Below are 27,621 nucleotides of genomic sequence, written 5' to 3' on the forward strand. Positions count from 1 at the left end.
GTTCATTTGGGACGTGCCTCGCCTTTGATGCTGTATGCTGGGCACTCTCATCAGGGGTGAGATCCAACTTCCACCTGTCCCTTTTCCAGGTTACAGAACTCAACAACGTGAAGAACGTAGCTCGGCTGCCAAAGAGCACCAAGAAACACGCTATAGGGATTTATTTCAATGACAATACCTCCAAGACCTTTGCTTGTGAATCAGGTTCGTCTGAGGCCCAGGGAGGAGGCAGGGGTTGCTTTTGGCTTTGGAGTGGGCGCTGGGGAGGCAGTTTAATCTTCTGGGCCTTTCCACAGATCTTGAGGCTGATGAGTGGTGCAAAGTCCTCCAGATGGAGTGCGTAGGGGCGCGGATCAATGACATCAGCCTGGGAGAGCCTGACTTACTGGCTACTGGGGTAGAGAGAGAGCAGAGTGGTAGGTAGAGAAAATCCTCTTTCTCTCTAAAAACTGTTGCCATCCCCATATACTAAAACAAAAGAGATCTTCATTATGTAAAATACTTGAGTTATGAAAATGTACAAAGAAGCTAAAAAGTAAGCTTTTATTTAACTCACAACCTGTGTCAGCGTTTCAGTGTATTTTTTTCAATTCATAACATGAATTTATTTATATTAATAAGATCAGTTAGAAATTTATGAAACTCAAATGTCATCTAATATTAAATTGCTAATTTGTTATGGCTTCAAGTAATTATAATTAAAATGGTCACTTCCATCACTATGGCCATTGATATTCTTGAGTGAGATAGAAAAACTTCTAAATAAATAAATTGCTAATGGTCTTTCATGTCTTTTACTTAATGAAGACAGTTTTTTTGACTTGCTTCAGAACTCACAAGGGAGACATTTACTCTATGAGGATACATTTTAGAAATAATAGATGCTAGAAAGCAAAAAATGTTTTGTTATTAGGAATTTGAAATGATTTAGAAAATTTGAATACCGTGTGCATGAATACATTTTATGAACACAATCTTGGCATTACTGTTTAAAAACAACTATGAGTAAAATCTATGCAAATTATAATGATTAACTTACTCTAAAACAATTAAAATATTACTAATAAAAAATTGTTAGCGCCACATTATTTTGTCAGATGTAGCCAATCTATCATAATGATGGTTAAGTGGCAATGTGTTTGCTGTAATAACATTTTTATTTATATTTCACTTAAAGGTTTTGACTCTATAACTTTCAAATGAACTTTCTAGAAATGTAACAGAAATACAGTGAACTGTGGGGATGGAAATTTGATTTTAAGAATCAGCTAACCAATTTAGAGTAACTTGGTTACATTTTAACAATTATTCAAATAAGGAAATGGGTTTTTTTTTTCAGGATTGCATTATAGAAAGTTTTCGTTAAAATGAGTTCCAATATATCCATTGGAATTTTTCCAAATTGTTGGTCAGTTAAGTGTGTAGTGTCAGTGGAATTTTATTTAAATGATTTGAAATACAGTTTTATTCATGTAGTTATAGAAATGATCAGTTGATCAATCTAATTTTAATGCTATTAAACCACGAGACTACTGTTTTGGACCTGTATCTTTTTGTGGGTGTAGTTCATATGTGCTTGGCAGGAAAAAAAAAATTGCTCTTACTGATTTCCTTGTTTTAGTCTTTTATTGGCATACACATTTTTTTATTATGCAGATTAAAAAATTTTAAAAATGATGCTTGCTCCTGTCAGTAGTGTTCAGCCAAGCTGTATTATTGTTATTTTATTTAATAGGGTGTGAATTTTAAAAATCATTTTCCGGGACTGTTAATTTATGAGAAAGCTTTATCCTCCTGAATGTTCAATGAAAACCTAGAATGAGAACTGGAATTATTTTAAAATGCCTCTGTGTTCCTACGATGTTTGTGATGTTTTATTTCCAGCGGGTTTAGACTAACCTTTTGTTTTTCTCCCAGAGAGATTCAATGTGTATCTGATGCCGTCTCCTAACTTAGATGCACATGGCGAGTGCGCCTTGCAGATCACGTATGAGTGCATCTGTCTTTGGGACATCCAGAACCCCAGAGTCAAACTCATCTCTTGGCCGCTGAGCGCCCTGCGGCGATATGGGCGTGACACCACGTGGTTCACATTTGAGGCAGGGAGGTGAGTGTGATGACTTTTAATGACTGTTTGTTTCAGGTTTTAGTTTATTTTTTCCAGGCTTATATTATGGGAAGCCTGGGTTTACGTAGGAGCTCCAACCTGAAGGAAATTCACAGAATTGGGATTATGCCACGTGAAAAGTATTGTAAAATATTCATGTATTCAAAATGGCTTTTATCCCCCCCCATCTCACCCCCCGCTGTGAAGGATTCTGATGTTTCACAAATAGGATACGAATGTTCTTTATGTGGTTAGATTCCATACCATAAACTGAAGTTGAACTAGGTAAAAATGTTAAAAAAAAAAAAAAAAAATGTACCATTTAGTGGGTCAAGTTGAACAAACGCTGACTTCTTGGGTTTTGGAAATTGCCATACAGTTATTTAGTGGATGTTTCTTCTTCTGGGCTAATTAGATTGTCAATATGAGGGGCCGTGGACTTTTATCAAGCTGCGGTTTATTGAGTCCCGTTCACAGTGTAATGGTTGCCAAAGTACTGGAAGAGGTAGACTCTAAAACTGGCTTATTGTGGGACCTAATAGGTGCCCTCAGGGACTTTCCTTTTTTTTTTTTTTTTTAGGAGTTGATCTGGGAGAGAAAAGATAACTCCAGTAAGATCTGGGCTGATCACTTTCTACAGAGAGGTTTCCTTACTGACTGCAGTGGTTCTCACCTTCCTAATGCCACGGCCCTTTAATACAGATCCTGTGGGTTGCGACCCACCGGTTGAGAACCACTGCCTTAGCATTTCATTTTCCTCATAATTCTTCCATTCTCCCTTAGAATTCAGGCTCTTTTTCCAAAATACTGCAGATATATTTCATATTTAGAATTTTAAATGGCTACATTTTAAGAAATACAAAGTCCAAAGACTTAAATACATTTAAGTCCTTCTGTCCATGGCCTGATGTCACACTCAAGTTGAAAACAATCAACTTTTGTAACATTAATAAAAAAAGTTTATAAAAGTAGACAGTTATTTTCGAACAAAAATATGACACCTAATGAAAGTAAAAACAGAAGTTCTAAACACTGAAGACCTCAATTCATACGAATAGATGACGGTTAACGTTCCCCGCACGTTAACTTGCCTATTCCATTTTAAACACATCTTATGGTTTCAAATTTACTTTTCAGAAATATGATCAATTTGATGTTTTTACAACTATTCTTGAAAGTTTTAAAATTCCTTCTTTGCATAAAAATCTTTTTTGGTCTACTTTATTTTCAAATACCTAGAAACAAGTTGATGAATCTCCCCAAGACTACAAATGTCCTCCTAAAAATAAACTTTAAGGTTTAGAGCAATGGTATTCTGTGGTCAGAAGTGTTTATTTATTGTCCTTATTTATTGTCCCATATGGGAGAATCCCTAAAGAAAATTAAGAATATTTATTGTACATTTACTGTATTTCACCCTTTGGATCTTAGAAATTGCTTATATATTAATTATAACCAGTGAAATTTAAATATAGAAAATGTTGTACAATAGAAAAGAATTTTCTACATCTATAAATCTCGCGTTATTTCTTGCTCATATTTCACATGATTGTCTAGGAAAACTCTGCATCAGTTGGGACATTTAGGGCCTCTTTGGGGGCAGTACTTATTCAACTATTAATATTTTAAAATAATTTTTTTTTTTTTTTTTTTTGTAGAGACAGAGTCTCACTTTACCACCTTCAGTAGAGTGCCATGATGTCACAGGACTCACAGCAACCTCTAGCTCTTGGGCTTCTGTGATTCTCCTGCCTCAGCCTCCCGAGCAGCTGAGATTACAGGCGCCCACCATAACGCCCGGCTATTTTTTGGTTGCAGTTCAGCCGGGGCTGGGTTTGAACCTGCCACCCTTGGTATATGGGGCCAGCGCCCTACTCACTGAGCCACAGGCGCCACCCTTTAAAATAATTTTTTATTTACTACTTATGGGAAATAGTAAATAGGAAAAGAATATGGCTTTCTATGGTAGTGTTTGAGGACTAAAACCTTAGTCAACTTTTGTAGTAGCTCAGGACTATCTGAAACTTTATTTTTGAAATCATCTTATTAATTTTCCAGGTATAAAAGGACTATTACTCAGAAGCTACACAAGTTTAATTTAGTCATATTGAAATCTAGTAGAAGTGTAGATCTGGGTGATTATTTAAAAGACATTAATATTTTTTTTCTAAGTGAGGTGGGAAGCCATAGAGATTTGTAAGTGGGTATGTTTGAGACCGGGTGTGTGTTGGGGTATCATTGTGTTCAGATTTTGTGAAAGGTCCCTCTGATTACATTGTGGCCTGTTGGATAGAGGGAACAGGTGTGGATGCTGGGAGATATTGAAGTAGCTCAGATGAAAGAAATGGTGGATGAAAAATGCAGGTATGTCAGAGACATTAGTTCCAAAGCTATTTCAATCGTTTTTGACCAAAAGCTATAAAATGCTGACTTAGAAAATAAAAGATGACTTAGCTGGTCCCTTTATGGTCTGTCCTTTTTCATATTTTGTCCAAGAACTCCAGAGTCAGATGCTTATGATACCCACACCCAGTTCTCAGAGTGCTGTGCCTCCCATATCGTAGGGATATAGAATATGTATTGATTTCGGCTGGGCGTGGTGGCTCATACCTGGAATCCTAGCACTCCAGGAGGCTGAGATGGTAGATTTTGAACTCACAGGTTTAAGAATAGCCTGAGCAATAATGAGATCTCATTTGTACTAAAAACAGAAAAACTAGTTGGGCATAGAGGCCCAGGCCTGTAGTCCCAGCTGCTCAGAGGCTGAGGCAAGAGGATTGCTTGAGCCCAGGAGTTTGATGTTACTGTGAGCTGTGATGCCACTGCATTCCAGCCTGGGTGACAGAGTGAGACTCTGTCTCAAAATAAATAAATATGTACTGATTTTGTAAAGCATCATATTTAGTGGTTATGTTTTGTGAGGCTGGTACACACTTGAGCTTGATTAGAAGGGAAAGCTTATGGATGGTGTTCTTCAGATCTTACTTACTTGTCAGTGTGTGTAGTGTGGGAAGCACGGATTGAATAGTCCCAGGAGACCCGAGGTTCCAATCTCTATTCTGTACTAGCTGTTGATCTCGGACAAAGTGCCTAACTTCTCTTTTAAGTGGATCTGAATGATAAGCTCCTTGCACAGTTGCTGAAGGTAAAAGTAAATGCACACAGGTGACCTGGGAGGATGCTGTGGCCTCTTCCCAATTGCAACCTTTGGTATCCTATTATGAGAATTATTGGAGTAGGGATTGGGGTTGCAGGATACAGGCAGTGTTAAATGCAAGGTAATATTACTATTTTATATTTTGTCTGAAGCCCAAATAAAGATGAATTTTTATAGTTACCATCAAGGTGCTCAGGATAATAAGATCATTCTTGTTATGATCTTCCCAAGTGTGAAGATTTCATGTCTGCTTTGTTTTATTAGGGGAGATAATTTGTTCTTTGGTTATTTGGGGTTGTATTCCAAATAAGACAGTTTTATATGAACTAATATAATCTTCTCCTTCTCTCACATCAAGAAATGAGCAGGAGTGAAGTCTCCAGGTAGTTAATTTTCACATATCCAACATGCATCTGTAAAGTCCAACCCTGTCCTCTAGCACACAGGGAATCCTCTTCCCGAAGGCCTCAGGCTTCCCCTTGGCCTCTCTTAGAGCTGGAATGGAGTGACATTCCCGCTCAATGGCCCTGTTCCACCCCACCAGAGCTGACGATGGGGCGTGTGTAGTAAACTCAACTGGGAACTAGAGGAAATGAAGTAAAATGACTGTTCTGCTATGTACTTGCTATGAGAACTCAGGCATGTCACTAAACTCACTGGGTTTCTATAGCTGCCTTTAAAATGGTGGCAGTGTATTACCTATCTCACAAGATTGCTATGAAAATGGAATAAGACACCTGTTAAAACACACGGAATAAGATCTGCCATTGTCAACCGTAGACAGTTCTATCAACCCAAACTGACACAGGAAAGAAATTCATTGGCTCAAGTAACTCAGAGTCCGAGGAGTGGAGGTGGCTTCAGGCTTGGCTTAATTCAGGACCAACTGAGAGTCTTGTTTCCTCTGAGGTGGCTTCATTTTGCCTCCATACAGGAGCTTCCTACACCATCGTCCAGTAGAAGAGAGACAAATTACTACGGCATTCTACACTCACTGTGTGTGGGGCGCTAACCTCAGCCCTTCACACCAAGGCCACAGGCCACAACTACAGTGGAGACTGGTTCTCCCAGGGCACAAAGTGGTACTGTTGCCAGAAGAAGAGGGATGGATGTGAGGTTTTTCAAAACTAACAGAATACAGGGGATGCCCCCAAAATGTACACCCATTGTAAGAAATGAAAAAACTGCATTAAAATTGTAACAGTCAGTATACACCAATAACAAAAAAGTCACGTTGAGCATCTCTTATAATCGCGGAAGGCAAATGTGACTCAAGTATTACAAATTCAGTGCAGTTTTTCCTTTCTTACCATGTATATCCGGTTTTGATGTCCTCTGTAGGTCTACAATAGCATTTAATAAACAAATTCATCAAAGTAAATAGAGCAGAGCATCTGTTTGACTCAGATTGGCATTATCAATCATAATGGTTCTGATTGCTAGAATAGTGGTTCTCAGCCGGGGGGATTTTGCTCCCAGGAGACCTTTGAAAATGTCTAGAGATACTTTTGTTTGTCACAGTTTCGGTACCAGGACATGCTACTGGCATCCAGTGCGAAGAGGGGCCTGAGATGGTGCTAACCATCCTAAGTTGTTCTCACAACAAGAAATTATTAGATCCAGTGATCTGGTTGAGAAACCTGGCTCTAGCAAGTGGAGCCGCCATTGAAAATAATCACTAACAGTTTTTGAGCCCTTCCTACATGAAAGTCGAAGTGCTGAGCATTTTATATGCACGATCTAATTCAAGCCACTGATTGATCATGCAAGCGAGGATGGTGTCACTATTCCCATCTTTAAAAACTTGAACAAAGGCAAGAGGTGCAAAGTCATGAGGCCAGTAAATTCTGGATCACACTCGGATCTTTACCTTCCAAACTCTCCAGATGTCTCAGGCTTACTTTCTACTGGAGATTAGCCTAGTTCTTAATGAATTTCTGCAGTGCCCAGGAAGAGAAAGCAGACCTATTTACCGCAATGTGTCCCCTTGCCATAGCATCTATCTCAATGGGAAGGAGGCGTCCATCAGTAAGCCACAGTCTTGCAAAGATGCGGTTATTTGAATATGCCTCCTTAGCCTTGCACTGGTGTTCTTAGTTTGATTCTGATCAAATTGGAGCCCCGTATTTGTTCTTTTGATTTAGAACATGGGCACACACAGCTAGGACTGTTCATCTCTCCAGGGAGTGTTTTGGGGTCATCAGAGTCTTTACACACAGTTTTCACCTCTTCTCCCTCAATATAAGACAATCTGACCACCTCTCTCTCTCTCTTTTTTTTTTTAACAGAAATTCAGAGTTGAAATATACAATTTTTAATAAGATAATAAATTTTTAATAAGATGTGCTTAAAGATACAGAATAATTACTTCATTTGGAGCTGTTCTGAGAGGCCCATTGCTTATTTTGTTTGAGGTTTTCCTAGTGTCTGTTTCTTTCTGCTCCAAAGCCCTGAAACCTCCTCCATGCACATCAGACTGCAGGGCCTCTGACTTTCTATGGGATGATCCTATTGGCTTCGGGGTCTCTGACTTTCTATGGGAGGATCCTATTGACTGCAGGGATTCTGACTTTCCGTGGGAGGATCCTATTGGCTTCGGGGCCTCTGACTTTCTATAGGAGGATCCTATTGACTGCAGGGATTCTGACTTTCTGTGGGAGGATCCTATTGGCTGCGGGGCCTCTGACTTTCTATAGGAGGATCCTATTGCCTTTGGGGCTTCTGACTTTCTATGGGAGGATCCTATTGACTGCAGGGATTCTGACTTTCTATGGGATGATCCTATTGCCTTTGGGGCTTCTGACTTTCTGTGGGAGGATCCTATTGACTGCAGGGCCTCTACCTTTCTATGGGAGGATCCTATTGACTGCGGGGCTTCTGACTTTCTATGGGCCGATCCTATTGATGTGAAGTTCCAACCGCAACAATGTCCCCCGTGGAACTGTTCTTGAAATGTTATTGTTTAAAGAAAGATGGCAATTGTCCAGTAAGTTCCCCTGTGAATTTCACAGCTGGCTGCTGAGTTAGCATGCTTCTGTGTCAGACTCTGCCTTACCTCCTGACGGATTTGAATTAATACCCTGGATTTTGCACCTGCAGGAGTGAGGGAAGCTCAGGTGACATTTGGCAGAACATAGGAAATAATTACTGCACACAAATGCCTTTCCTTATCAGTCAGGGAGAATCTCTCTCATTGTTTTGACATCACTTTAAGAGAAATTTTTGGTATGAATATGTGAAAATTCAAATTGTACAGATACTTTTCCTTCAACAGCGTGCACAATTGGCAGAAAAGATTTTTTTTTTTTATGTAAAGCATTTGAACAGTTTTGGAAAGTAAACCATTTGTTTCTTGCATATTTCACCACCACCCCCAACAGTCTAATTGGTGAAATAACTTTTCCTTGTAGACTAATATTGTTTTCTGCTTTCATTGGTGACTTTATTGGTAAAATGACAACTGTACTGTATCTTTTGCAGAGTTGTCATTCATGTATTTGCATGTCAGAAATCTCTGAATATTCTCTGTCTTCTTAATTCTAAGCTATTTAGCAATCCCGGATTTCGGAGTGTTTTCTGCAGCATATTCATAAAGAACTGAAAGCGGATGGAGCTGTGGTTTACTAGATTTTCCCTACTGGGTTGAACAGAGTGATTCAAATATAAAGGTGCTGAGTCTCCCACTCATGCCTGCTCAGGAGAACTCGAATTCTTTTCTTTTCTAAGACAACAGAAATTACAATTATGCCATTTGACCATTCTTTCTTCATTAGCACTTACCTAAACAAGAATTTTAATTATAAAAGGAATACATACTTAAAAATATTCCAGCAGTAGAGGCATGTGTGAAATCAGAAGAGAGAGTTCCCTTTTCTACTTCCCAGAGAACCCTCTTTAATAATCTTTTGAACGGACGTATCATTATTGCATGCTTGCTGTTTAGCAGACACTGTGCTAAGGACAAGACCAGCACTGTAAGAAGCTTAGCTAGGTCCCACCTGCCCCTGAACTTCTGTGATTTTAGCACATGAAATCTGTACAAGAAAGAATGACTTTTTGTGGCCTTTGAGGCAAAGTTAGGCACACCATGAGCTTTGTCCTGTGGCCACTGTAATGTAGGTGGTGAGCCCCTCAAGTATGTGATCATTTTATATGTAGAATATATCTCAGAGTTGTAGAAAGGGCTCGTAAGCGTGAGTTGTTCCTTCCTCCATCAAGTGTCCTCCTGGTGCCCTAAGTGTCTGGTTTGGCCTTAAGCACTAGAGATGCAGCAGCAAATATGTCCTTATAAAACTTACTCTGTGCAGGAGTGAGGATACAGACAGTGACAGATGTTCTGCGAGGTAAAATAGATGTTAGATTGAGTCCCACAGTGAAAGAGCAAGTCAGGAGGGACAGTGGAGAGTGTCAAAGAAGGGGCACGATTTGCGAGAGGGTGAGCAAGAGCCAGGTATGGTGACTCATGCTTTAGTCCCAGCAATTCCAGAGGCCAAGGTGGGCGGATCACTCGAGGTCAGAAGTTTGAGACCAGCCTGGGCAACATAGCAAGACCCCATCTCTAAAAAATAACTAACTAACTAAATAAAAAGGGTGAACAGGACTGGCATTGCTGAGTCACTGATGTTTGAGTAAAGACCTAAAAGAGGTGAAAGAATAAGCCGTGGAGGAATCTCCCGGGACAGCATTCCTGCTAGAAGGAAGCTGAGAAAAGTACAGAGGAAGACTTGTTCAAAGATCCACCAGTGTGCTGTGGCTGAGGGGAACAATGAGGGGGAGATGCAGGTGAAGGTGTTGGGGCCGCAGGGGCCTGAAGGGGGTTATAAAGAATGTGGCTTTTGGTTCTTGTCAGCTGGGAGGGGCCTTAGGGGCTGGGGCTGCCTGAAGTTGGACACCTACAGAGTTTGAGGGAACTGACCCTCACTTCTGACACTACCTGCAAGTTCATAGGGTCCCAACCCCCCTGAGGCTTGATTAATCCTTAAAATGACTCACAGAACTCATCCAGAGCTGTGAAATCCGCAGAGGGAGGTGTGCACAGGACGGAGCCCAAAGGACTCTCCGGTGGAGCATCCGTGTTCCTCTGCCCTGGAGCCAGGACGTGCTGCTTGGCTCATGTCAGTGTGCAAAAGCATTGGGGGAGGGGGTCCTGCCAACCGGGGATCCTGAGCCACCGTTCTCAGAGACTGTACTGAGCTCCCTCAGGAGGGTGTCACTGGTTGATTGCCCACATGGCCAGCCCATATTGGCTACCCCTAGTACCCTCCACTCCATCCTCACCCCCAGCAGACAAAGATGACCTCCCAGGAACTCATGGCGAAAGGCTGTTTTTAGACAATGTTAAATTTTTCACTTCACTGAGGGTCTTAGGCAAAGAAGTGATACAATCTTTTTTTTTTTTTTTTTATTAGATTTTGTCAGGCTAAAACCACTTAGGAGGACACGGTCCTTCTGGCACAAGGGGCAAAGGTGGCTATAAGCATGTGGGGAACAGTGAACTTGGTCTTAAGTGCATGATAATGACAGGTTGTTAAGCTGAAGCCAGAAGGATTTCCCGACAGATTGGTTGTGGGTTGGGAGAGAAGGAGATGTCAGGACTCTCCTGGAGCAGCTGAAACTGCAGGAGAAAGGGCGGGGAAGGTACCAGGCCTGAGGAGGATCCCAGGGTTTGTCTAGGAGCGTGTTAACTTCAGGGTTCCTTGGGCAGTTTCCCCCATTCTAAACTGTCTTTTCAGCCAGGGTTTAGTAAAGGTACATAGTATGTTTGGGCTTAGAAACTGTTAAACGCTCTTCTAATTTCTACCTATTTCCTATAAATGAACTGCTACAGAGGGAGGAATGTGTTAAAATGCCTCCTTAACCCAGGAGTTAGATCTATACCATGTCATAAAGCAGAAATGAAAGGAAAGTGATCTTTAGTTAGCTGATAAGTGATGGAGAGCAGAGAATATGAACAAACTGCCCCTCTGTCTTATACTAGCCTGTTCCATGAGTTTGTAGAGTAGGTTCAATCATTGTTTTAGTTTTTTTACCACCTGCTCCACAAACCTTCAAGCCAAGACAACAGAGATTAGAATTTGCATTTGATTGTGATAGGGATGGTCTCTGTACACTTGTAAGTAGACTCAGTGGTAGGAAGCCTGGGTGATGTGGTGATAAAGCACAGAGTGTGGCCATTCACAATCTGAATGTGACCTTTATCTCCTTCTTGTGCAGCTAGGGAGTGAACAAGCTTTCTATCAGGAGCTGGAGGAAAAAAACACCCAATCTTTTTTGTTTTTGAGACACAGTCTCACTCTGTGGCCCTCCATAGAGTGCCATGGCATCATAACTCAGAGCAACCTCAAACTCTTGGGCTCAAGGGATTGTCTTGCCTCAGTCTCCCAAGTAGCTGGGATGACAGGCACCCACCACAATGCCCAGCTAATTTTAGAGGCAGAGTCTCACTCTGGCTCAGGCTGGTCTTGAACCCGTGAGCTCAGGCAATCTACCTGCCTTGGCCTCCCAATTGCTGGGATTACAGGTGTGAGCCACCTTGCCCAGCCCACACCCAATTTTTTACATCATAACTTTTCTTGCTGTGAATCTTATTCTTTTCTTAGAGGGAGATTCCTGTTTCTGAATTCATATTTTCATTCTCAAAGAAGAGGTTTCTTTTTTTTTTTTTTTTTTTTTTGCAGTTTTTGGCCAGGGCTGGGTTTGAACCTGCCACCTCTGGCATATGGGGCTGGTGCCCTACTCCTTTGAGCCACAGGTGCCGCCCAGAAGAGGTTTCTTTTATTCAGTTCTCACAGGCCCCTGAGCCTCCATGTCCACCTTTGCTATGTGCCCACCTTTCATTCCCAGGCATCTTAATCAATCTTGCTTCCCCAATGTTCTGGGACCCAGCCGCCCACTTCTCCTTCAAGGTGAAGGTGTGGTTGTGCCTCCCTACTGAAGTTTTCCCTCAGTATCCATCCTCATCAGCTTTGACATGTTAAAGGGTTAAAATAGTAACAACAACAACAAATCTTAATTTAATGCTTACTTGAGGCCAGATCCCTTCCTGAATATAAAACACAATTTCCCCCCACTCTGTGAGGTTTGGTGAGCTCATTATTCACATGTGAAATAATGAGGTCACTCAAACTTTGAGACGTAGAGGAAATCCCCCAAGGTCACAATTCTACCACGTGTGGGAGCTGAGCTGGAGAGATGTCTTATCTTCCACATTTCACTTCCACAACCATCTAGAGCAGGGCTCCAGCCACATCACGTGTGTTTCCCAAAACGAAGGATGATTTTAGGCAATAGAGCAGTGTTTTTCAACTGTTTTATCTCATGGCATACTTGAACCTGTACTTAAACGTCCATGGCACACTTAAATTTGTTAATTGAAGAAGAGAGTAAAAAAAAAAAAAAGAGAGACTATATTTACTGCACTTTGAACTTCTTTTGAAAATAACTTAATTAGGCTCAGCACCTGTGCCTCAAGCAGCTAAGGTGCCAGGCTGAGCTGGCAGGTTCGAATCCAGCCTGGGCCCGCTGAACAACAATGACAGCTGCAACCAAAAAATAGCCGGGTGTTGTGGCAGGTGCTTGTAGTCCCAGCTACTTGGGAGGCTGAGGCAAGTGAATTGCTTGAGCCCAGGAGTTGGAGGTTACTGTGAGCTGTGATGCTACGGCACTCTACTCAAGGTGACAGCTTGAGGCTCTGTCTCAAAAAAAGAAAGAAAGAAAATAATTTAGTTAATGATCTTTACAAATTTTCATGGCACCCTAAGTTCCTCTCACGACACACCAGTTGAAAATCATTGCAGTAGGAACATAATAACAAATAAAGGTGAGTCTAACAGTGATAAAGTCGTTTTCTTTTCGAGTTGATTTTTGATCTTTTTAATTGTAGAGGAACGTTTCAGTTGGGTGCCCGTATGTGATACACACATCTCAGACCCTGTCTGACTTACCTGTGTGCCCGAGATGTCACAGCAGGAGGACCCAGGCAGAGCTTAACAACAGTGTTTTATTTCATTTCATTTATTTTTTATGTCAGATTTCAATTTGTGGTTTATGGTATTGATTTGATACATTTGTTTAAGGAAAAAAAATGAGTTAGTTAAAAAAGGGGGTACATAGGTGACACAAAGATTTGACAACCCTAACAAAACTTGCACGTGGATGACAATGTTCCTGAAAGCTGTCCCGGGCTCGGACGTCTGAGCAGCACAGGGGAGCAGGAGGTGGTCGCTCACACTGATTCCCCTTCCTCACTGGGCTGGTCACAGCAGGGGCCGTAAAAACAAGGGTGGCAGCAGGTGGACTGGGTTGACCTGCTCTTCGGCCCACACACACGTGGGTGCCAGGGGAGTGGGCTGCTGCCTTGACCTAAGCTGAGATCAACTAGGCAGTGATGCCAATCCTTAGAATTGGACAGGTAACAAAGACACACCACTGCAGAATGTTCTTGTCACCCCGGTTTGTGGTGAAGCAACAACAGCTCCCTGGGGTTCAGACGCTGCCTGTGGACTTGGCCTCTTCCGACTTGTGCTTTTTTCTCCTCATCTTTTTGTTTTGGGTCAATTTCATTTCAGTGGTTCTCTAGGCCCAAGGGACATTTAATACCATGTCGAGCTGTTTTTGGTTATCACAGCAGGGAGTGCTGCTGACGCCTAGTGAATAGAGGCCTGGGCTGCTGCTGACCGGCCTGCAGGGCCTGGGACAGGGAACGACTCGGCCATGTCCAGGTGCCACAGCTCCTGACAAACGCTCGCTGTTTCTTCCTCAGTATGGAGCAATTAGACCTGGTGCCATTAAGCCTCTTGCTTTCTCCATTTTTTGCCTGTGTGTCTTTTCTTTTCTTTTTTCTTCCTTTCTTTCTTTCTTTTTTTTTTTTGTCATGGTGATGCTGGCAATGTTGCAGCCTGGGGACGGGGGCAGGGCCATTTTACTCCATTTGTTCATACTATAATTTTAGCTCGCCTCACTTTCACAGGCAAAGAAATTCAACATTCTGCAGACTTCTTCCTCTTAATTTTGAGTCCCTCCCCGCCAGGTGACTTTGGATGTTTCTCTCAGGTTATTAGCTTCCAAATTTTCTTTGTACCAGGGTGGACACACTCCTGTCTTCTCTGCTGGACGTCCCCTCTTAATTGCCCCTGTGAACAGTGTGGCTCGTTCAACTGTTACATTATTCACGACTCTGTTCACACACGCAGATCTTGTCTCCTCTTATAAATTCCAAGTTCTTCCAAGAGAAAGCCTGTCTCTCGTTTACATCCTTCACTGATGTTACGTTTTTGTCTCATGGAAGGTGTGACAAGTGGCTTGGTCTTTCAATTATAATACGCACTTGTAAATGTAAAATTCAACATTACTTTAAGAACCATTTTGGAAAGGGGAGGGGGAGATAGAAGTAGTGAAGTGCAGGTGCTGAGAACAGGATGCATCCTGCTTCAGCCACATCTAAATAGTCTTTTCTTTTCTTGGAGACAGAGTCTCACTCTGTTGGTGTGGGTAGAGTGGCAGAGTGTCAGTTCTCAGCAACTTCAAACTCTTGGGCTCGAGAGATCCTTTTGCGTCAGTCTCTTGAGTAGCTGGGACTACAGGCATCCACTATAATCCCTGGCTATTTTTAGAGATGGAGTCTCACTCTGGCTCAGGCTGGTCTTGAACTCCTGAGCTCAACTGATCCACCTGCCTTGACCTCTCAGAGTGCTGGGATTACAGACGTGACCCACTGTGCCTGGCCCCAAATATTCTCAACACACACACACACACACACACACACAATACAGCTTGGAAGTGAGGACAGTTGAAACTCATTGGCTTACTTATTTCATAAATTTGCTTTCTACCATGACATAATTTCAATCTGTTGGTATTTTTCTAATAAAATATGTTGGTGAGAAACATCACTGGCAAAGGAGAGAACAGAGTTTCGGAAGTTGGGCATCCAGTGTCTCTGAGACCCACGGTGTGTGGGTGGACGCTGTTCACAGCAGCGAAGATCAGATGGCAGTGGGGACACATTTCAGCCCTGTCCGGCGGGCTCCAGCCCCTCCCCGACACGCTGAGACCTGCCTGCAGCTTTGCCCTGCACAGTTCTTTCTGTCGGGATTGTCCGTCTTGCTTTCTTTTTCTAACCCCTTACCTCACCAGGGTGGCTCAGTGAATTGGCCCTTTAAATAAAACTTGCTGGAAGCCTGGGTCAGGTTCCCAGCTGTGCCTGTGCTAGCACAGCCTACACTCTTATGGTCCATTCTGCAGTTAGTTCTCCAGCACCAAACAGAAGCCAAGCAAAGTTCTAGGCATGAGGGGAAAGCTGCAAATAAATCAGGGAACAAAAGTCAAAATCTCTTTCTACACAGGTTACATTCCCATGGAGCAATGGAAGCTCCCTTCCCTCGAAGATGGTCTTGTGTCTCTGCACACCCTGGGTAATACTTGCAGTCAATATGTGAGAGTTATGGTCATTGTTCTTGTTTATACATGAAAAGACAGATTTGGAAAGGTTGAACAGCTCCTATTAGGTCACAGAGCTGGTGAGGACCGATCGCAGCCAGATGGTTCCAGGTCAAGCTCTTGGCTCTTCTTCACGTACGGTGTGCGGAAGAACTGAGTTTCCCAATCTTCCTCACCTATTAGTTTCTTCAAGTTCTTGACAATTGCTTAATCTATGCTTTGGAATGACAGGCATATCTTTTAGGCAAAGAAATTATTGAGAAACTCGAAGCTATAACTGCATCTATCTGACCACAATATTCTGAATCCTTATCCTCGTGGAGGGCATTAGAAGGGCTTCTGTTAAACTCTTTATTTTATATTTCCTGGGTTTCCAGCCCACTGGCTTCTGTGAGTGTAGGGTATGGGGTCATTTGGTACCACTTTGGGTGCTGGAAAATGGCCCAAGGTAAAAATAAGTGTATAAAGAGACGGAAGGAGTTGGGGCTCTACAAGGTCAAAGCACATGGATGTGTTGTTCCGCTACAGGGCAAACCCATTAGAACATCTTTGTTCTGTGTTTTGATTTCTCTGGAGATGAGAGATGGGCATTGCTGTGTTGGGTTATGTAAGACCATTAGTGGCTTCTGGTGCTTTGCTTTTCACTCTTTTCCTTTCTTCTACTTTTCCTCTTATGGCTGTAGGGAGTTAGCCCATTGTATTATTTGGAGGAAGGCCTGGAGTAACATTTTAGACAGTTGTAAAGCTGCTCATAAAAGCCTTCCAAACAAGTCACCCAGGAGAGGCAAACAAGATAAAGGAACTCGTGCGTAGAGCCGGAAGGGGCCACAGGGAAGAGCCCGTGAAGCCAGTTTTTGGTCATTAGCAATTTCCTGGGTCTTGCTCTTCAGCGGAAGAGCTCTGAGCCATGTCTTTGAGCACCACTTACAAAGTTTGTTCAGTTTGTTCATACGGTCTGAACAGTTTGAATATAAGTTCCAATGATTCAACCAAAAACCTAATTTCTTTTCTATGTAGAGTTTTTTGTTTGTTTGTTTGTTTTTTAATGCTTTTTGTCTCTTTAATGCTCACTGGTGACATCTTCTTGGCCAGATCTGGCTGATCAAGGCAGTTCAGCTCTTGCAGCTTAAAAACAATGGAGCGGTTTGCTAATATTTAAAATTCAGGTGACTTCACATAAAAAATAAAGATTCCTGGCTTCTCTTAACCAACCAGAAGCTGTGGCTACATTGAACTCATAGTCCCCCCTGCCCCCATGTAAATATGTGACTGAGAATGACTGTTACCATGACCACTAATCTTAGAAAGGACCCGTGCTCTTTGCTAAACACACTTCCTGCACTCTAGGTTGGAGTAGGTTTGAGCAACTTTAACTAGTCACTTTATCTTCCTGCACATGATTGGAATTTATGATTATGACTCTTGGTCTTTTCTGCTAGTAGTAAGCATGTGTGGTGTGTGTGTGCATACGTGTGTGTGAACGTGTGTATGTGTGTTTCAGGCCACATATACAGGAAAGTCTGTCTACGTTAAGGAAGAATGATTGATACTATAAACATTTTGACTTCATTTGTTTTTTTTTAATCACAGTATTTATTTAGAGACTTGAATATCATTAAAGGAAGGTGTCAATATGTTTATCAACAATGAATAAAAGAGTGACTTTCAAAAAGTAGATCTTGCTCAAGTGATCCTTTTGCCTCAGTTTTTCATTTTTAGTGGCGACAGCCTTGTTCAGGCTGGTCTCGAACTCCTGAGCTCTTTAAAATTTTCGGAAGCACACCCGAGATCCTCTTACGGCGTAAGCGTGTGCTGTGGCACACCGGTTGAAAATCACTGTTCCAGGCTCTGGATTTTCAGAAGCTTCTTGTTTTTGTTTTCACAGGATGTGTGAGACTGGCGAAGGGCTGTTTATCTTTCAGACACGAGATGGGGAGGCCATCTATCAGAAGGTCCACTCTGCCGCCTTGGCCATAGCTGAGCAGCATGAACGCTTGCTACAGGGTGTGAAAAATTCTATGGTACGTTTGGAAGTTCTTCCTTGTGTCCCAGGGTGTACCGCGGTACAATGCAATCTGGTAATCTTCGTCCTGAAAAATATGGCCTACGTTATTGGAACAGATGGCTTACTCTTGAACTCAGCAGTGTGTGACTTGGATTAAAGGCCATTCTGGAATGCTGGAAGGGGCCAGTCGATTACGCCGTAACCATGCATCCCATAACGTTACCTACTTGGCAACTCAGTTGTTGTACGTATGTAAAAATCTATTTGGATATCAATGGACATCTGTAGCTACAACTATTTGCATTATCTACCTAGGGCTACATGTATATTTAGCTACATCAGAAGTTATTTCAAATGTCAACAGGGGCCAAAAAGAAAGTGTAAATGAGACAAGAGAGCTGGGCTATTTAGGTGAATGTTGAGTCAGTGCTTTGATTTTTACCTTTTAAAGGTTTTTTCCTATCTTGTGCTGTTGACTAATAATACCATTTATTATATGAACATCTGCTGTATGCCAAGCTCCTTAGCAATAATAACCACTACCATGTATCAGGCCTCCTGTAATATGCTGGATACTTTGCTTGCTTTTTCTCTAATTGCCACAATAACTCTGTTGTGAGCTAGGTTCGTTGTTCATTCAAATGTGTTTATTGAACACTACCATGTCCTAATACATGCTGCAGGATGCAGTGGTAACCCACCTTCCCAGGGGGCTTACAGTGGAAGAGAATATGTTATTTATGACCCCTGACCTGGAAGGAATCCCTGTCCCTATCCTGGAGATGAGGAAAGTGATACTCCTAGCTGTGAAGTCACTTGCCTGAAGTTACAGAGCTCATTACTACTGCAGCCAGGAATGCAGGGTGGCTTTATCTGGTTCCTAATCCCCTACCTCGGCCACAAAGCCTCACTCCTTTGAAGGGTTTTAAAGCTCTTCTGTCCCCCCTGAGAACAGACTTAGCATTTTCAAATTACCCTGATTATCCGAGCACCTTTCAGAAACATCTGTCAACTTCCATCTTAAAAGGAAAAATCACTGTTAAAAGAAACCCCCTTTCTTTTAGTAGTTTTTCTCCAGATAGCAAGGTTAGCATTCCTCCTCCACCTCCCACTGTTTAAATTCAGTGCGTTGTCATTATTCACTCTAAGGGGCGGTAGGGGGAGGGGAGGGCCTGGAGTGTGAAGGAAGGAGGAGCTGTTGAATGGGACACAGTGGCAGGAACTGGGGCTCCCCAGCTGCCAGCTGCCTCTCCGGAGAGGCAGAGAGACTGCAGACGGCTAGGGACTCCCTCGGGCAGCTAGCTATTTTTGCTGCCTCTGAGATCAGTGTCTGTGACAAAGTCTAATTTTGGAACAAGGAGTGGCAGTATGAGGGATGTTCCTCATTCCGCAATTGGGTCTGTCATTTTTAGAATTTCCTTCAAGGCGAGAGCCTCAAGGTGAAGAACTAGCCTGCATTTTAGCAGGTTTTCTCTGGGGCCATGGCGGGGTGGGGATGGGGGCAGCGTTGAGGGTGACTTGTTTTTCTGCCTGGTACCCTGCAGCCTTGACTACACACAGGATTGTAGATTGTAGAGCGTTCAATCTGAATTGTTCCTCCTCTCCTCTTTCTGCTTATTTAATGAATTGATTTACTTCCAAACTGGGTCTTGCAAATACAATTTGCTACCGATTGGTAGAATTCAAGTGGTATTCTAACACAATTTTTGAAACCAGATTAATTTAGAATCAACCTAATTTTAAAAATAATATGATCTAGAAGGCATCAAAAGATGGTAAAATCAGTTTTATTTCTATTCAGACACTAAAATAGACCTTTGTAGGGTTGGTTCATAGAAATAAACACTCGTCTCACAATGCGACATCCTCACTCTCTTTATCCTGTCCCCCATGAAAAAATCTATTTGTACTTCCTTTTATTGATGGGCTCTTGTTATATGGGTTAACTTACAGATTTTAAAAAATGTACTGCATAAAGCAATATCAGCTTTTCCCCCTTCTGAATTAAACCCCTTTTATATCTCAGCACATTAATTATTCTTCAAAAAACTTTTATGCAATACCTATGGACTACTTGCAAACCGATGTGGTAGATCTTACGATGAACATACAATAAAGCTTAACTCTTTTTCTTTAATCTTTAAAGGAGCTTACATTTAGATGAGGCATTCTGATTGATACCCCTGATGCAATCATGGAGATCTGTGGGTTCCATTTACTAGCACCTCTTTGGAGGGCAATTTGTTCTTATTTATGAAAATTAAATTCGCATGTCCTTTTACCCAGCAAGCGTACTTCTAAGAATTCAGTTAAAGATACACAGCAACAGCAAAAATGGTATGCACGCACCTGCTAATGGGGGAGTGGTGCCTTTCCTATCACACTCTTCTTCTGTATTTGCTGAGCCCCGCGGTCCACTAGACAGCGCAGGAGATGCTGGGGAGATGACTCCCAAGAAGATGAACTTCCTCTTCTTGAGGAGCTTATCTGTAACACCAGAAATAACTAGAAAGGGGTTAAGTGCCCACCAAAAGGGGACTGATTACGGCAGCTAATATACCGGGAATTATATGAGGCAGTTCATGAGAAGTAGAAACTCTGTGCATTGTAATGACGGTATGGAGGGAGTCCTCCCCAGTAATGTCAAAGGTGTGTGACGCAAATGAATGAATACGAGGCAGATAAAAGGCAAGTTCAGACATACACATCCGTCTGGGAGAACACAAATGCACAGTATTTGTTTTGTCTGTTTTTGGGGACCAAGACTGTGGTTTAAGCATCTAGAAAAGGACTTATATATATATATATATATATATATATATATATATCACTTTGTGTCTTTTTCTTCCATTTAATTTTTTAAACTGTGGCTACGTAATTAGATTTATAAAAACAGACATGGTGAGTTTCCCACATATGGCAAATGGTAAGAGACAGGGAGGGTTCTCCCACTAGGAATGGATTCAACTACAGGATAAATAGTAATGATATTTTGTTTTATTTACTTATTTATTTATTTTCAAGACAGGTCTTACTTTCACCTTGGTAGAGTGCGGTGGGCTCAACCAAACCTCAAACTCCTGGGCTCAAGTGATCCTCTTGCTTCAGCCTCTCACGTGGCTGGGACTACAGGCACCTGCCTATTTTTAGAGATGGGGTCTCTCTCTTGCTCAGGTTGGTCTCCAGCTCCTGAGGTCAAGAAATCCACCCTCCTGGGCTTCCCAGAGTGCTAGGGTTATAGGTGTGAGCCACCATGCTGGGCCCTAGGTAATGATATTTTAAAAATAGGTGGTCAAGAGTTAAAGCTTGATAAGGACATATTCGGGCTATAAATAGTCTCTGTCAGAGGTCAAGAGTGTCTTCTTGAAGAAGGTTATACTTAGGCTGAGTTTTAGGATGAACAAGAGCTGTTGCTGCCGAGGGTGATGATATACATGTGACATGCACAGAGCTTACAGTGTGTCAGGCATGACTCCAAACACTAGAAATGTGTTAACATTTAATCTCCAATATGCCATATGGATGGGCACTACCATCTCATTTTAATGGTCACAGAGTTTGCAGTGTGGCCACAGCCAGGAATGGATGGAGTCAATCCTTAAACCCAGGTGACTGCTGGGTGTCACGCCCACGTTGGAGCCACCAGGCTGTACTTACTCAACTGAAGTTAAATGAACTAAATTAAGTCACTAATCATGCAGCAGGAATGCTTTAGAAATAAAAAAAAAATGAAGGGAAATGGGACTAACCTACATTTAATAATAAACATTTAAGACATACTAAAGTCTTTGTTTAGACAGGATAGATGCAGAAACTCAGGCTTCTTCCTTAAATTTGCTGATTTTGTTCAATAAATGTCATTCTCTGAGCACCTTTCGGGTCCCTCATAAGGATGTTGGAATAGTGCTTGTACCTCATGATTTTGTAAACTGCCTCACCTTAGCTCTACCTCCCAGAGCTTCTGTTTTGCTCTCTGGGAAGTGAAAACAAACTGAATGTTGCTAACAAGTTGTAGCTTTGCTTATTAACTCTAAAATTAATGTTAATATTTGAGCCGAGGGCTCCAGAGCAGATAATGCATTGGAGACCCAAGGGTGGCAGGCAGCAGGCTGAGCCATGAACTTCCCCTGCAGAAAGCACAGGGTTCTGGGCGCGTCTGGGAAACCACGGATGATGAGGTCAACCATGGCCAAGAAGATAGGGCCAGGCAGGGTGATGAGGCTGGAGACATGATTGAAATCAATTCAAAGCAGTTTCTCATCTGTTTCAAGAAGTGAGGAAGTAAATGATTTATTCATCTCCACCAGGACTAGGCAATGTTTTCCTCCATGAAGGGCCAGACAGTATGTAGTTTAGGCTCTGCGGACACAGATGGTCTCTCTGCTCCTTCTCCCCCGGCTGGTGCTTTTTAACTTCTTTCTTTCCTTCTCTTCCTGTTCCTCTTTTTTACTTTAAACATGAGGCCTCTGGGGTTTGGCCTGTAGGCTGTGGTTAGTTACCTGAGCCTGCTCTTGGCCTTGATTCTCAGCCAGGAGACACAGGTGTACTCAGTGAACCTGTCCAAGCCAGATGGGTGTGTTTGGCATCTGGGCTCAAAAGCAGCTGCTTCCATGGAGTGTGAGTCTGGTGTCTAAAGGGTAATCTGACCATCTAGGGCCGTGATTTTCAACCAGTAGGCTGCAAAAACTTTTAAAGATTATTAATTAAATTATTCATGAAAGAAGTTCAAAGCACAGTAAGTATATTCCTTTTTTTTTACTCTTTAGATCAACATAATTTATGTTTAACTGTAGGTTTCAGTGTGCCATGAGATAAATAAGCTGATAAACACTGATCTAGAGTTTTTGACTTTTGCTTTGACTTTGAAGGCTGACCTCTGAGGGAGTGGCAGCCCCACTGGAGGCGGCAAGCTCCTGGAAGGCAGGAACATAGTCATACGGGTCTATAACAAGCTCAGGGTCTGGCACAGGGCTTAAAGGCTTATTGAAGGAATAAAATATGGATGGACCAAATTATTTTATAATCTTAGAGTAAAAAAAAAAAAAAGCCCAAATCCAGTTTCCTCCCCATGCCAAAGCAAGGCTCAGTTTCCAAGCAATTCTGTTTTAAAAGGCCAAGGAAATCTCCGTCCCAAAGGATGAGTATGGGTGGGGGAGAGGGTTTCCTTAGGAAGGAGGCATCACAAGTTAGCAGAAGCAAAGGGAGCAATGGTTTTGTTTTATGCATGTGGCTGAGAATTCAGATGGCTCTGAATGAATTGATGCAGATCACTTTCATTCCCCATGAAAATAACCATTTGAGTGCATCTGGTGCTCAGCATAACGCTGCACTTGGAAACTTGGCCTCAGATGGTTGATTTCACTAACTGTCGGCTTTGTCAAAGCTGTAAGCCGCAATGGAGCCATTGTTGCAGCCAGAGTTCTGCTCACCAAGGAGCGTCTTTGCTGCATTTTTGTCTTTTTTCCATAACAGGAAAACAATCTTCCCTTCCTGCCTACTTTTTCCTTGTAGGTCGTAAGGTTGAAGAAGTAAGCCTCTGCTTGCTTGATTTTTCCTTGACTGTTCCGTAATCGTCTGTGGTATCTTGGTAACATTTTGACGATAGGGATACCCGTCACTTTCCCTCCAAATGTCAGAACAGAAGAGTTGGAGAAAGCAAAGGCAGCTCTTTGGGTGGTTCCTGCCAAACATCTGCCAGGCTGGAATTGGAGTTAGGCAGCCCGGGAGGTCTGATTTCAGTTGAAAGTCAGTGAAGACCACATGTTTGGCAGAGAGGGAATTTTCTCTTGAAAGAAGGCCCCGGGGATGGTGGGGTCTAAGGAGCCTGTAGAGGTTCTAATATTCTGCTCCTTGAGCTGATGGGAGCCTTCTCACTCTTTGCAGCCTAGAGGCTTGGCCAGTCGCTATTTTTCTAAACTTTGGAAATAGAATTCAGGTGCCTTTTATCGTTCTGGACAGAATAGATTTGAGTCCATCCTTTAGGGTCTTCATAATATCTCCATACTTCCTATGAGAAATACGTAGAGGTGTATTATGCGTTGTAGCTCTGGAGTAAGGGGCCAGGTCTTAAATCCCAACTGGGCACCTTTGCCAGCTCAGTGTTCTTGGGCTAGTTAGTCCCCCATCCTTGCCTCGTCTATATGCTGGGGATTATATTAGACCACACTTTGCCAGGTGAGATAAGTCAAGTGGCTCCTTGGCACAGTGCCTGATGCCCTCTACTAAATACAGAAGCAATGTGAGCTGTTGTCATTATTGACTTGTAGTGAGAGGATAAAATGGCAAGGGCCAGGCAGATTATAGGTGATTCTCATTCACACTAACGTGTCATCCATTTGTTCAATCATTTCCTCCATCAACAATTTAATCATCCTGTCCCTTTTCACTAAGTGCCTACTATGTACCAGGAATCATAGCGGGCACCAGGCATGACCATGCACGAAACATCTTCTCACGGGCAGCGCCTGTGGCTCATTGGGTAGGGTGCTGGCCCCATATACCCAGGGTGGCGGGTTCCAACACGGTCCCAGCCAATCTGCAACAAAAAGTAGCCAGGTGTTGTGGCGGGCGCCTGTAGTCCCAGCTACTTGGGAGACGGAGGCAAGAGAATTGCCTGAGCCCAGGAGTTGGAGGTTGCTGTGAGCTGTGATGCCACAGCACCCTACCGAGGGAGACAAAATTAAACTTCGTCTCAGAAAAAAAAAAAAAAAAAATCTTCTCACCACCAGGAAAGAGGTTTAGACTCAGAGGAAGGTTTGCTCTCTTTTGTAGAAGAAGGGGCACCATTGTAGAGGCAGATGGTGATGTGACCAAAGTTGGGCTTTAAAATCCTGGGGAGTAGAGGAACTACATTTTATTTGTTGTTAAGTTTCCCGCCCCCGGTGTAGAGTGTGGGTTATAAATGGTGCCCAGAGTATATAAGTGAATTAAATAAGTGAATGAATAAAGCAAAGATCACTGAATGCAGAATCCATTGAATGGGGAGGGAAAGAGCAGAGGATTTTAGGTAGGAGAGTGTAAGCAGAAAACGAGTCAGGAGGCGTCCTTTAATTGAGGGATAATTAGAGTTGGAACGAGCAGCTCCATCTGGCTCTTTGCTGTGAGTCTGCGTGCTCTATTTTGTCTAATTTTCACAACTATCCTTAGAGATAGGAACTGGCTTTTTAAAAAATTTAATTTATTTTCATATAAACACATGTATATAAAATTTAACTACCTGCAAAATTATGATCATATAAATGATGATTGGCTGAAGTTTTTCTCTTTATTATTTGTTTCTATGTATTTCTTTTCCCCTCTTCTCTCTTTACTAGGAATTCCTAACCCTTGATAAGAAGTTCATAGGTCTCTTTCCAAGTTTTTCTGTCTACCCTACAATCCAAAAAAGTATCTATGTCTGTGTGTGCTCACACACACACATAGATACAAGAGACGGTGTTGGGGCCATCCTTGTTTATTTCACAAAATTATGTGATCATAGAACATTTAACAACTACCCCTTGGTTTTCTCATTTAACAGAAGATACTTAATGAAAATAGTTCTGAGTCATGTAGTAGAGCTCTAAGTCAGGAGTTGACAAACTATATCCCAGGGGCAAAATCTGGTCTAGGACTGTTTGTCTCAGTAAATATTCCTGGGGCACAGCCACACCCTCCCCATTCATCTGTGGGTTGTTACGGCTATTTGCACGTTGAAACAGCAGCATTAGATAGTCTGTGATGGAGACATGACCTGCAAAACCATTTACTATTGGGTGGTGCCTGTGGCTCAAAGGGGTAGGGTGCTGGCCCCATATGCTGGAGGTGGCAGGTTCAAACCCAGCCCCAGCCAGAAACTGCAAAAAACCCCAAAAAACCAAAAAAAACCCACTTACTATCTGGGCTGAATCAGAGATATTTGCCAACCTTGCTCTTCCTCTTTCTTTCTTTCTTTCTTTTATTAAATCATAGCTGTGTACATTGATATGATCATGGGGCATCATACACTAGCTTCATAAACCGTTTGACACATTTTCATCATACTGGTTGACATAGCCTTCCTGGCGTTTTTTTAGTTATTGTGCTAAGACATTTACATTCTACATTTACTAAGTTTCACATATATCCTTGTAAGATGCACCGCAGGTTCCTCATTCTTTATAATGGCTGAGTGATATTTATGATACAACATAACTCATTATGCCCGTCTATTCAGACATCAGACTTTTTGCCACTAAGAGCCACACTATCATAAACAGCCTTGTCTTTCTGTTCTTATTTACTGTTAACCTTAATTAGCTGAGTTTCTAAACTTAGTTAACTGAGTTTTTCAAACTCAGAAATAGTACTGTTGAATTAAAGGGTATGTGCATATATTTATATATATGTATATTTTTAATTTGAATAGGTGTTGCTGTATTACCTTCTAAAATGCCACTGGCCTCAGTCTTCCAATGCATCCTGTGCTCTGGAGCCCCCGGCTCAAATATGAACATGAATTTCAGAGTTAATAAGCAAAGCTACAACTTGTTAGCAACATTCAGTTTGTTTTCACTTCCCGTAGAGCAAAACAGCAGCCACAAGACAGTGACAGGAGCTCACAGCCCTGGGAGGGAGTCGTAAGGTAATATTAGTGGATCCATTTCATAGAGGTGGAAACCGAGGTTCCATGGCTCACACTTTAGTAAGTGGAGAGTCAGGAAAGGCGCATAAAGCCTTGGGTTTGTCATCCTTGGGAACTGAAAGGAAGAAACAGATTTGGGAGACCTTTTGGGGTAGAAAGCAGAGAAAGCTTCCCAGCCTGAGAGAGTGTGTGTGTGGGTGTGTGTGTGCACGGTGTGCACGTGTGTGGTGTGGATAAAGGTGTTGGGGTGAAGGAAACAGAGGGGGAGGCTCAGTGGATCTAAAACCTCTGCAAGCCTCATACCTGCTTGCCAGGCTTGCTAAGCCACATTCTTCTGGGCTCCCCCTCCACTGTTTCAGCAGGTCTGGGCTGGGGGGATTCGCATTTGCGTTTGCAGTAAGTGCTCAGGCGATGCTGAGGTCTCTAGTCTAGGGGACACACTTTGAGAAGCACTGCTCTAAAGTGGATCTGGGGATCTGACACCATGATCCAAAACCAAAAAGTATACTTTCAAGAAATGTGACTGTTTCAGGAAAAGACAAGGAATAGAATGGGAGCTAAAGAGACCACACCCTGACCTTTGTGCCTCACTGCCCTTTGCAAAACGTTACAGTGACACTTACTGACCACTCAGTGAGCACATTGTGTTGAGAAGAGCACATCAGCTCAGGCATCCTTTGCCCCCTGTCTAATCGCAGTGGACTTTAGCCAATCTTTACAAACGCAAAGGGAGAGAACAGCCCACTTGGCAGGTGGGGGGAAGAGTGGGCCCAGGAGCCGGTGTCCAGGCCTCAGAAGAGTGACTTCTCACCAACCGCATGGCTGCCCCACAATGATTACACGACTTGTTCAATAACATTTGCATCACTGTCCCAAAGGAACTGGCGGCTGTCACTTAGCATAGCGATTAGCATTTTAAGCCCTTTGTATTCATTAAATGAAGTTGCTTCTTCAAGTGTAAAGAGCCTCAAAGAATGCAGCAAATGTATTTACCTCAATAAATTACACCCAGCACCAGACCATACAAGGTGAATTTTCCCAAACTTTATGAGGGTACTTTATAAACCTCAGATAATATAGATTTGTCAGACTTGGTAAATTGATTGCACACTACTCAAACACATGCTTAATTTTTTTTTTGAGACAGAGCCTCCAGCTGTCACCCTGGGTAGAGTGCTGTAGCATCACAGCTCACAGCAACCTCCAACTCCTGGGCTCAAGTGATTCTCCTGCCTCCACCTCCCAAATAGCTGGGACTACAGGTGCCCGCCATAACACCCGGCTATTTTTTTTTTGGTTGTAGCCATCATCAT

The 27,621-nt window shown here is 42.5% G+C and overlaps 1 protein-coding gene across 1 annotated transcript in view; it reads left to right on the forward strand.

Moving 5' to 3' along the window:
- Window positions 1–27,621, forward strand: part of DOK5 (docking protein 5) — a 139,789-nt gene that overhangs the window by 88,303 nt on the left and 23,865 nt on the right. The window contains exons 3-6 of the mRNA XM_053574681.1: window positions 90–204; window positions 297–416; window positions 1,918–2,107; window positions 17,587–17,722. Coding sequence (XP_053430656.1) covers window positions 90–204; window positions 297–416; window positions 1,918–2,107; window positions 17,587–17,722 — 561 coding nt within the window. The remainder of the gene's footprint in view (window positions 1–89; window positions 205–296; window positions 417–1,917; window positions 2,108–17,586; window positions 17,723–27,621) is intronic.

This window comes from Nycticebus coucang, chromosome 21, assembly GCF_027406575.1.
Source record: "Nycticebus coucang isolate mNycCou1 chromosome 21, mNycCou1.pri, whole genome shotgun sequence".
NCBI lineage: Eukaryota > Metazoa > Chordata > Mammalia > Primates > Lorisidae > Nycticebus > Nycticebus coucang.